This window comes from Convolutriloba macropyga, chromosome 5 (genome assembly GCF_964194025.1).
Source record: "Convolutriloba macropyga chromosome 5, txConMacr16.3, whole genome shotgun sequence".
NCBI classification, from domain to species: Eukaryota; Metazoa; Xenacoelomorpha; order Acoela; family Convolutidae; genus Convolutriloba; species Convolutriloba macropyga.
The window spans coordinates 45,855,793-45,867,935 of NC_134472.1; the positions used below are offsets into that span (position 1 = coordinate 45,855,793).

The window sequence follows — 12,143 nt, forward strand, 5'->3', positions numbered from 1 at the left end:
TCAGTACATTATTTAACTTGTTACTCGGTTTCGCTCTAAGTGATATATTACTTCAAACTGATTTCTTCGATTTTTGGCGGTGCTTTTTTTGCACAAAATGATGTTGTACTACTTTTTGCATCAATTACGTCACCTTTTGAAAACGATGCTGATAAGTTATTTGTGGTCATCAAACTTTCAAAAAAAAAATTGGTAAGTCTACCAACGTGAAAGTGTTCAGACTTCATGCAGTCTCCTGATTCAATACAGAAAAAGGAAAACAATGAGATTGTAGCAATTTGTCGCACTTTTTTTCTTCTGAATGAGCGTAATCATTTCTTCACACATTTCAATCAACACGCAACAAACATATCCAAAAGTTTAAGTAAGATTGATCTGTCCACCAACTACTCAATTTTGAAATAATTGCTGGAAGAAACTATTTGAAAAAATAGCGAAAAGAGTTTACAAAAACGCAAGGAAGATTTGGAGGTTTAAAAGCTGCTTTTTACAACCCAGCGTCATTGCCTTGCATGATTGTACTGTCTTTTTTGTAAATCCATGAATTAGATTGTATTGATTCTCAGATTTTTTTCTGTAAGATTAATTTACACCTTTTTCACGACTTTGGTCGCTGAAATAAGGATAAACGGGTAACGCCCAAAGAGACTTAAGCAACAATAGAGGTCCTAAACTGGTTTCGGTAGTCGTTCAATTGCTCGCAGTGTTACTGTTGATGGGAAAGTCTTTATTCAAGGCTAAAAGGTAATTTTTAGTAGTTTTTGAGCCCAAAATGGTGCAATTTTTTTTTACTTTTTTCGTCAATTTCGAGTTTTTTGTTTGGTCAGCCTTAGCTTCAGGTTTTTCAAAATCGGAAAAGCTTTTTTATATGGCCATTTTATGAGCTATATCTTTTGACACTGCAAACATAAAGACAAAAAATGATAGTAATTTTTTGTTAAAAATTTATTGAGAATTTTTGTGAGTTCTTTTTTCGGAGTTTGTTTTTCCTTTTCAGGTATCAGGGAACCTCGTCTAAAAATTGATAGAAAGTTACTGCAAAGTTTGTTTTGGCAATTGAATGGTTCGCAAGATTTTAAGCAAACCACATTTGATAAAAATGAAGTTTTCAAATTTTCTAAAACTTATATTTTGGCGAGCCTATTGATATTTATTGGCCTGTTTTTCGGTTTGACTGGCCTTGTTCAATTGCTCTGCTGGTCACGTATATTAGCTCAAAAATTGTCATTTAACTTTTATTGTATCTTAGGAGTTCTGCTCTGTTTTTATGAGATGCTTTCACACAATTTTCTCATGACATTTTGCTTTCCAGACGAGATAAACAGGTAATGTTCGGCGGGTATTCATTTGCAATATAGAACCTCAGCTGTGCTAATTAGTTTTTTTTAGATGCCTAGTGTACTGAAATTGGTGTAGACAAATACATTCAATGTGAAAGTGTCACTTTTTGAAGTTTTTGACCACAAGATTGTGCTGTTGTCCTTGCTCTGTTAGGATCTGTTCACACTATCTTCTGTTTTTCACATTGGTGGGAAAAAAATTAAGAGTCAATTTTTTATCACGTTGAAGTTTCAAAAAAAACAAAAACTCAACTGGGTTTGGGGTATGATTTTTCCAAACAAAGTTTAAAAATGAGTGAATAAATTGTCTCATAATGCTTAAGTAGTCTTAACTTAATCGAGTTGTTTCAGACCGCAGCTATTCATTTATATTTTAATCCATTCTAATTAGCTTATTTGTATACTCCAATTTGGGAAAGTCGTGGATTTTCAATCAATGTCTTTGATTGATCATAATATAACAATTTTATTATCAGCTCAATAGTTAATATAATTTCTTGTATTACTTGTCCTGCTGTGTTTTTCAAAATTTTTCGCAGACTTTGATCTTCCGATAATGGATAAACAGGTAACACTCATTTCACATTAAGTTTCAATAGAGGCCCATCGCTGGCTTTAATAGTCCTTAGAAATGCTGGTAAAGCCTCAATTCAGAGTGAAAAGGTTATTTTAAAGGTTATTTTCAGCCCAAAACAGTGCAATTCCTCACGTTTTTGCCACTTTTTGAGTGTTTATGTTTCTATATTTTCAAATTGATGTCTGTCAAACTGATAGCTATTTGAAAGACATGAATTTTTGTGCGTTTTGTTTTGTGAACTAAATGATCTAATATTCCAAACAAAAACACGCAAAGCTATTTTATTAATTTCATTTTAGCGAACGTCCTCTAGTGCTTGATTATAGGTTTTTGCATATTTTAAGCGGCCAAACTTTGTTTCATTTTTTTTAAATTAATGTTTTTGTCAACCTTTGATCGCTTTTTGAAGAACATAAATTTTTTATTGTCTGTTTTCTGAGCTATATGATTAGGAAATGTAAGCTGAACATGCAAAATTTTTTTATTAAAAGCAATTTCGCGAAGGCCATCTAAGGTTTGATTTTAAATTTTTGCATATTTTATGCGCAAGAAAATGGTTTTCCAGACATTGAAAATTTTTTGACAAAGGCTGCTATTTTTTCAAAATTTCTGAAAAGTTTTGTCAATTCTTAAGTAAATTGGTACTCACGTGCCGCCAACAGCCTTTGAAGCTTGAAATTGGATATTTTTGGAGACAATAAAATGGCTCTGAAATTATTATAATCCCGAACTTTAGGAACTTTTTACTTAAATTTGAAATTGTACCAATTGAACTTTTGAAAATTATCGTTAGTTTCTGAGTTAATCAATCTATAAGAGCAAGTGAAACTTTTTAGGTCTTGCAGAAAATCCACTGGACAGATTTTTTACAGAGACAAAAAATTTTTTGAGCATAGTAATACAGCGAAACTTGGAAAAATTCACTCACAGTTTTTCTAACAATATTGACCGCTGGACAGGTAGTGTTACTCCATGTTTTTCATTCAACTATTTTGATATGTATTTGAGGACTTTTCCAGTTAAGATATTTTAAAATCTATTCATTTTTTGTTTTTTCACGTCAGTTAGAAGAAAAATTTTAGTGGAGATTTTAATCACGTAGGGTTAATAAGGGGAGCAAACAAGCTGGTAGATTGAAGCGTAAAATTTTTGCCAAGTACCTTTAAAGTGGAGTGAGGAGTTGATTTTCTTTTTTTCAAGTGAAACAATTCGACTGCTGTATTCAGTTTTTTTCTTGAGTATTTTATTTGTTTTCATGGGTTGTGTTTTCAGTTAATTGAATTCATCAACAGAAAGCTAATGCTTTTTTATTTTTACCCTCCCTGTTGTCATAAAATAAGATTTGAAATTTGATCTTTGCAGTTTTTTTATTAATATATTTGTTGGCTTATCACCTAGTATCACTTTTGCTATTGCGGCATAAGTTAAGCTAATCAAGAATTTGATTTTGTAGTTAATGATTTTCATGACTTTGACACTAATTGTTTTCAAATATTTTTTGTTTTTGTTTTTAGTTTTGATTAAATCTGCTCTCTTTTGATGAATTTTTTTGATGTCTCATCATTTAATCTAAATAAGGAAAAAACCAATAGATCTTTAGTATGAATTATTTTAATCAATATAATTGTTTCAGTACAAAGTTAAATCTTTTCTTTTTATGTCTTTGACTTTCATTGTTTTCAAGAATTGGTAGAGATTTTTTGATGTTCATGAGTTTTTTAATGCGCAATCTGAAATTCTCTTAGTCTTCCTAATGACAACTTTTATCGGTTGCTAAGCTAGACTAATTTATTCGATTTTTTTGTCAGTTTTTTGGCTGTTCTCGACTTATACGCTGGTAATTTGAAAAACAACTTACTGAGTTTCCCACCTTTGTTAGTATATGTTGTACTTCTCCTTCATTTATCAATTAATCTTTTTGATAGCGAATATAATTGGTTGCGCGAAAGAGTGATAGGTTAATTTAATTGGTCGTATGAGTTAAAAGCAATACTTTTTTACTTTTTTTTGAATTTGCCACCCACTTTTGGAAAAAAAGCTTTTGAACATCTATGTCTTCGTTTTTCTTTTGTTCCTGTCGCTCAATCTCAAAAGTGACAACAGTATTTTATTGGCACTCCAATGCAGCATATTTTCGGCCAATTTTTCTGCTCAAAACATTAACTGAGATTTTATATCACTGAGATATTATTCGTTCGTGAAAAGTTAAAGTGAGTTTGCGAGTCTAGACTTCATTTGTGGTCCTTTTTCCAGTCATTAGTAAACTGAAGTTTAAATTTTTATGACAATTTGGAGTAAAGGTTTTGTCTGGTGGCTTTGAGGTGTTCTTAGTTTATTGCCACTGGCTTTCAGTGTTTTCAATTTTCGCCTATTTTCTTTATTTTCTTCCTATTTTTGTTTTTTCAGACAAGAATTCCAAAAACTTGTTGTATTGTATGCATCTAAGGATCCATAGAGTCAAAATTTACAGAAATCGTTTTTATTTGTAGGGATTCCTAAAATTCGAAATCTTTCTCATTGTTCTTAGATCTTTTTTTCATGTATGCGCATTTTTACAACATTGAAGATGAACCTACAAGCAGAGTTCGATTTAGCAGCAAAAATCAATTTCAAGAAGTTCAAGAAGCATGCAACAGTGAATTACAAAAATTCCTGATTGTACCCAACAACGAGAATCTGAACGAAGTATATCATAATCTCACCGTACTACTTCACAAAGATCTTTTGTTCATTTTTGCGCATATAGGTTCAGGGGCCCTGTTGACTGTCTGTTTGATGTTGCCGTAAATATTTTAGTTGTCGCGTCATTAGTTAATTCAGTTGGATGGTAAATCAGGACTCGTGCAGCTATGGTTTTTCTTTTTATTCTTTTTACTGCCTTGGTAAAAAGTTAAACCACATGAGAATGCTCGGGTTACCAAAAATGAGTATGACTAAAAGACACCATTTTTTCACCAATTATATCTTTGGTCAATTCCGGCTCATGAGCTCATGACGCATAACAAAATGACTGGGAAAAGCAGACAAGATCAAAAAACAAGAAAAAATTTAGAACACTTCTAGAAACGTTGTTCAAAGTCCACTGTTTAAATTAATTTTAATTTTTTAAAACCTGATTGAAGAAAATGGTTAATTAAATACTTATTGTATCAAAATTGGAGCGGAGCTTGATAACTTTCCAAAGTTCAGCCTTATTTGTCATTGACTTGTTCGCTGAATGTGTGCTTTACCTGAGTTATCTAATAAGGATTAATCGTTTCAATTATTGTGAAATTTCTTGCCAAAACAACAGTCGTCAATCATAAAAAGGAAGCAGGAATTAGAGCCTGAGCAGAAGAATCGTGAGCGATTAGTAGACTTTGTGGCTCGGTGGTTATTGCAACTGAGATGTGTCAATGAAGCTAGTAAATTTCCCTTTCACTTATTCTGACATTTTCATAAACATATCCCAGCCATTTTCTATCCCTCTTTTACTGCCCCTCACACGTTTAAATGACAGAACAAATTCTATTGGCCAAAATGAATGACATTTTAGCCGAATACAAATCTCTGACAAATTTTGCTATCCTCAAATGTTTCCTGCTTTTCCCTCTTATTATCAGTATATCCATAAAATTTATTCCCCCAACCAGTCAAACAATAAGCCATAGTAGCAGTAGCACAAAGTAACATTTCCCCCTGCTGATGTGTCTCTTGTCTTTTGTGTTAATGCAGAATAAACAAATTTAACTCGTGTTATTACAATTTGTCTACAATCTATAATTTAACAAGCGTCAGTCATAATTCGCTATTGACTTCTCCAGACTCAAATTGACAACTTCACTTTAACTGATAAATTTCTCAGCTTTCTTTCGCTCTCTCAACTCTAGTTTAACAAATTCATATACTATATATACCCCACTATTTATCTCCGTTACTTTCGTCTGCTCAGCATAAAACCCACACGATGGAAAACAGCTTAATTTTAACCCAAAAATTTGATCATTCCCACCAAAATGTTCCACTTCTGCTTAACTGCGATTGGAACAAATGTAATTGTTCATTCTTCGTAGCACAGGTAACAACATCAAGATTTTGCGCTAACTGCGGTCATTCTTGGTTCTACCATGCAGTGAACAAAATCAAAAATTGTGATCAAAATCAAGAAATTAAGTTAGAAGTTGTTTTCAACCTTGCATCATTGGTTTTGTACGCGACCACAGCAATTCCGATCAATTTGAAAATTTTACTTGACCGACTTTTATCCAAGCTCTTACATTCTGAAGTCTTGCAAATCATTTACGCTCTCGGCTGGTTATACGAAGATTATGTGAGAGGTTATAAATTTTTCAACCAATCCTTATCGCAGCTCGATTCATGGAAAACTGTTTCCAAAAAGGAGGAATTTGAAATCGTGAGACTGTTTTTGAGCTTTCCTGAAACCAAAAGCATCGCCGCTAAAGTTCTCATTAGCTTAAATTTAAGTGAAAACGAAAATTTGTCCCCAATTGGCTCAGCGAAACTAGAAAATCGAACTGCAAAACTATGCGAACAACCTTCTATTACGAAACAAACGGTCAAAAATGTTGACGATCAAAAAAGTAAGGTTTCTCTAAATTCTGTAAAAATCAATACAGACATTAATGTTGTCTTGAGCAGAGAAATTCCGCGAAACGTGGGCAAGAAACAAAGCTTGAGGTTCTATAAATGTTTTCAGTGCGCTCAAAGATTTCGCACATTGCGCAGTATGAAAATCCATCGCAGAACTTGCCGAGCTCTGTCAAACAAAAAACCCATTCATTTGACAGAAAAATCAAATTTAACTTCAGGACACAAAAATGTGAAGAAAGATTATGCAGAAAGTTTGAAGGTTGAACAAAACGGCGAGACTCTAATGCAACACGGTGAAAATTGTCGCTGTAAAAAGTGCAAATACCTGGCATGCAATTTGTTCAAGAAAAAGGAGGAAGAAAAAATGTCAACTTGTTCAACTCAGGCTGAAGAAAATTCTCCAATGATCCTTCAAAAATCAGATTTTTCAGGCTCATGTAATCAGGAAAACATCAGTGTTGAAAAATACCTGAACTTCGATGTGGAAACAAACGCGTTACAAGAACTGAAAAGTTTAGAAGCTCTGGTCAGCTCGGTTGATGTTGACTTTAACGGTGGTGACGAGCAAAAAGAGCTGGATTTAAAAAACTTGGCAACTGATCTGTCAAAATGCGATAGTGACAACTATGAATCGGATGAAAATTCATTTTGCGATGGTTCTTGTGATTTACGAGACGAAATTGGAATTGGGAACGACTCGAATTCGGAGAAATGGATCACGTTCCAAGCCGGAAGTATGAACAAACAGTCGGAAAAAATTGGAAAAGGCTCTGCAAAATATCGATCTGATATCATAACGCATGGAAAAGAATCAAAACAATCGAAACTAGATGAAACAGAAACAGGAAAGAACCAAGTTTTGAAGTCGGAAATTTCAAAGGTTGTTGAAAAAATATCAAGCGAAAAAACTGTTCCTTTGGCTAGCCAAATGAGCTTAGAACACGGCTTAAGCTGGTCTGAACTCAAAAACTGTTCAAACACAGTGCGTGAAAAACTCGACACTTTATTTCGCAAACCAGTTGATCAAAAGTGTTATAGAGGTGTGAACAAAAAACAAGAAAAATCAACCTGTCAAACGGGTAGTGAGAAACCAATGCGCGGATCAATTCGATCACTCCTTTCATGCAAGTGTCCGAAATGTGGCAAAGTTTTCAGCAGTCCTGCTTCGATGCGCGTGCACTTTAAGAACGTGCATATAAGAGAAATGCACAAATGCTTAGTGCCCGGGTGCAATTCTTTGTTCAACTCTGTCAGAAGCAGAAACAGACACTCCATGAATGCGAACTTGCACCAACGCAAATCTGCACATATCCATTTCCTATAAACCGTATTCTATACCTTTCAATAAAACTATAAAATGCTTAAACATAAAGTAATTAATCAATGAAATAAATATTTTTGGAGCTAAATTCTCTTTCAACAGTTAGTAATTAATATTTTTCATTTTGAATGGTGATAGGTCATGCATTGCTACAGGAACGATAGCCGATTAAGCCTGCTGAGAATGAGTCATGAATGCAAATGCTTTTTCCCTCGATAACTTATCAAACTCCGACACGGATCCTAGTTGTTTAATAGCCGCGAAGCGATAGCGGCTTTTATTGGGGACATCGTGTTTTTTACAATTCAAAGAATTTGAATTGTATTGGGGCGCTGTCTTTTTTTTAAGATCTGTTCACACATTTTCATGATTTTTCAAGTCAAATTGGAGTAGTGATTTTGGTCACGCCGTAACAGGAAATGGAGCGAAAAAGCGAGTGGTTTTGCGGCGTGAATTTTTTTCGCTCTAATTTTAAAATAGAGTGAGAAAACCTTGTTTGAACAAAAATTCGGTTTCTCGTTAGTGGTTTTTACTGTTTTTTCAATTTTTTGGATCAGATTTTTTTCTAACTGGTTTTCCCAATCCATTCACAGCTCATTCTAGGCCTAGTTTTTTGTTTGAATTAAATTTTCATTTCTCGGTAGGGGTTTTTTTGTTCACATGCGGCATTTTGATATTGATTTTCTTTTTTTTTCTTATTTTTTTGTTCTGATTTTTTTAAAATGGTTTTCTGAATTCACTCATAGTCCATTCTAGGTCTAGTTTTTCTATTTGGTCAATAAAAATTCTTTGAATTGTACGTCAGGACTTGTCCTGCTATGTTTTTTTAATTCGTCGTCTCCATCGATGATTCTTACGACCTGACTTCTTGGAATTGACTTCTTGGAATTGACTTCTTGGAATTGACTTCAGTGACTTCTATTGCTTTGCAGTTAAAATTTGTGTACGTGACGTTGTTTCTGCTTTTAGGTCAATTGCGTGACTTACCTCACTCAAAAAATTGACTTCTGAACTCACTTATGGAACTTTAATTTTTAATGAAGATTTACTAGTTAATAGTGTGCATCTAAGTTGTGCCAATCTTATATGCCCTAATTTGTGATTATTAGTCTTGAGTTTTTGATTTCGAATATCAATTTTGAAATAGCTCTTTAAGGGCGTTTTCCTTATAGAACGTATGTGTCAAAAATTGACAGTCCGAAGCTAAACCGAAAAGTCTAGTGGTCTATTGAACGACTGGTGGTCGATCTGTCTATCTTATTTCTTTAGGTGTTTCAATTCCGGGAAGGCCACGAGCGTCTATCGCGGCTATTTTCCGGCAATCTGCCGGCTATGTTTAATAATTTCGAAATGTTGATAACAACCTAGTAGTTTTGCTTTAAGCAACTCTCGTGGCGATTAAAGTTAAAGCATAGCTTGCATCACTGTGCAGGTATGAAAATATTTTTACATCAGCCAATCTTTTCTGGCCAATTTTTGAAAATCAAATTCGAATTTCGGCTAACTGTTTAATTCATCAATCCACTATGCAAATTTTGTTATCGTAATGAGAGTTGATTCAAAGATATTTTCACTCTCAAGCAGATAAAGACAAAATATTTCAAATTTTTGGGACAGATAAAGGTATTTGTTTAGATAGAGGTATTTGTTTCTCTCAATCACAAGCTCAAGTGTCTGTTAAAATGACCTCCGAGAACTGACGGATGCAATTTCAATTCATATTCTTGGTATGAAAATCATAAAAGCCGACAAAAATTCTTCCAAAACAATTGTTTGGATTTATTTGGTTCAAAATGATTATGATGAAAAAAATAGTACATATGAGCACTTCGCTCCAAAAAAAAAATTTAACTGCCAAAAAAATTTGACAACTAAAAACAATTTTTAAAAAGTTGTCATCGAAACAACTTGAATGCGCAATTTCATTTCATTTTTTGGTTTTGATTAGAAAGACATGTAGTTTTTGACCTGATTGTTCTTTTTGTTTTTTAAGAAAATTGTCTTTTTCAAAACCTTTATAACACGAAATCTTTTATTATGGATAAATTACAGTGACTACTGTTTACATTGGCTTCTGAAAAAAAACTACTGAAAGCCTAAAACTTCTGAAAGCATAAAACTTTTAACACTAACACAGGTGCAAATATTATTAAAAGTAGTGGTCATTATCAATGTTAAGTCATTCAATTAACAGTTAAATTTATTGTTGCCTTCTCACTTTGATAAAAGAGAGAGAGAGAGAGAGAGAGAGAGAGAGAGAGAGAGAAAGTGTATACTTGTAGTATTGCTTATATAGACATTTTTGTTGAGAGCTCTTTTTTCAGGAGATTTTCAGGAGATGTTTCAAATCTTTAAACACTAAGAAAATTTTAAAGTTATTTCAAAATTTATCAGGCTTTTTTATTAATTCTAGCGACAAAACGTAGTTTTTAATCAGAGAACTGAATAACTAAAATTGAGAGTTTTGTTTTCAAAAACAGGTTTGGAATACGACAGAAAGTTTACAATAAGCGAAACTTTTCAAAAGTTTCCTAATTTTTAATTTTTGTTATAAAAATTTAATAAAATATTAAAATGCGCCATGCTAGGGCAATTAGCCGAATTGGAATACAAAGCGAAAAGAATTTCTGACAAGCGCGTTGGTGGGCGCGTTTTTGCGCGCGTCGCGGCTTCGCCGCGATAACCGACCCGCGATTTCTGGATTACATCCCATAGCGCGTGAGAGACATGGCCGTGAACAGCGGTCCGCAATTGCGCCTAAACAGATATTCGGCTATCTAAACTGTAGGCCAACTAATATTCTGGTAAAGCATAGCACAAAAGGGGTGGCGATTCTCTACTAGGTACCAAAGGGGTGGGGAAATTGTGGAAAAGATCCAAAAATTTTATCATCTAAGATATTAAATTTATCGTCGAAAAAGATTTGTCAAATAATAAATTTGAAAAACACCTACGATTGGTTAATGAAATATCATTTGGGGGCATTTCAAATGGACGACGCTTCAAATGGACGACGCTTCAAATGGACGACACCGAAACTCTCTTTCTCGTTTAAATTAGTCATTATGGATGCTTGTGACTACATTATGGATAAAATAGTCAAAATTTCCAAGTATAGCGAGGATTACCGTTGAGAATCCATACATTTAGCGTCCAGCCTATAAAAATTTTGGTGTCGTCCATTGGAAACGCCGTCCATTTGAACGGCCCCTTATTAATTGGTCATCTGTTTTCCCAAAATTTTACTGCCATGCAATCGTTGGAATATTTTCAAAGCGAAGTACTGCTCCATTTTCAAAAAAGAAACAGCCTTTTGATATTTTTAATTTGATATTTTTCGCCTTTTATATAATTTTTTTGCAATTCATTCTCAACTAAAATTACCATTACCATTCAGTTGAAGTTGTTTTTAAGCAGTGGTGATTTTTTGGCGCTTTTATTTTTGTTTTTCAGTCACTGTAAACATTTGATTTCAAAAGCAACTTGAACAGGAGCGGTCCTAACCTGATGTTCAAAAAACACATAATGCAACTTCTTTGTAAAGAATCCATCGAACTCCTATCATATGATAAAAATTAATGTGTAAGATATTTTGCTCTACACAAAATCATTCGTAGTTTGATAATATCTGGCGAAACATCCAACGCATTTCATGAAAATCTTATGAACTAACTACTGCTCATTTTGTATTGGACGGAAGTCAAAATTAAGGCTAATTTCTAAAGGACATTGACCTTCAACTATTTCAAATTACAGATAAATGGCTTTCATTTGACGTCGGTTGATGTAGTTTTTGAAAATATCAAAGATCACTATAGTTTATATTGAAAAAAACTAAAACATTTGAAGAAACTGCACGTGATCATTAGGCCCGCTTTGACATTTCAACAGATATGTTTCACAACAGATCTGCAAAGTAAATCAGCATACACGTGATTCATAGAGCACGCACAAATATGCCCACATTTTGCATGACAATAACCATAAATTACTCCAAACCAATCATGCTTCATTCATTTGGTTGAAAAGAGCATCTGAATTTGCAAACCAACGCCGATTCAACACGCTGGCCTATCGTTATAAGATATGAGAAAGGCTTTTGATTCGTCATCAAGTCGACATCCCAAATTATCTCGAATATATTTTCTTAATCTAGTAAAATCTGATTTCGTTACAATTTAAGCTAATTTCTCGGAGTTGGTTGATAAAGGGTCAATTTTTAACAGTCAACACTCTCAGACCAATTTTAGTGTTATAGTCATAATGTCTCTCGGTAAGCTAGCTTATGGGTTAATAATAAATCGACTCCTTGTTA

General features: G+C 33.5%; 1 protein-coding gene across 1 annotated transcript; it reads left to right on the forward strand.

The window, feature by feature from the left end:
- Window positions 1–5,470: 5,470 nt before the first annotated feature.
- Window positions 5,471–7,916, forward strand: LOC142340037 (uncharacterized). Its single transcript, XM_075390436.1, has one exon. It carries the CDS (start codon window positions 5,864–5,866, stop codon window positions 7,829–7,831), a length of 1,968 nt encoding a protein of 655 aa, XP_075246551.1. The 5' UTR covers window positions 5,471–5,863; the 3' UTR covers window positions 7,832–7,916.
- Window positions 7,917–12,143: the final 4,227 nt, after the last annotated feature.

Coding starts and splice junctions, on each gene's coding strand:
- LOC142340037 (XM_075390436.1), top strand. CDS start 5,864: ATGGAAAACAGCTTAATTTTAACCCAAAAATTTGATCATTCCCACCAA.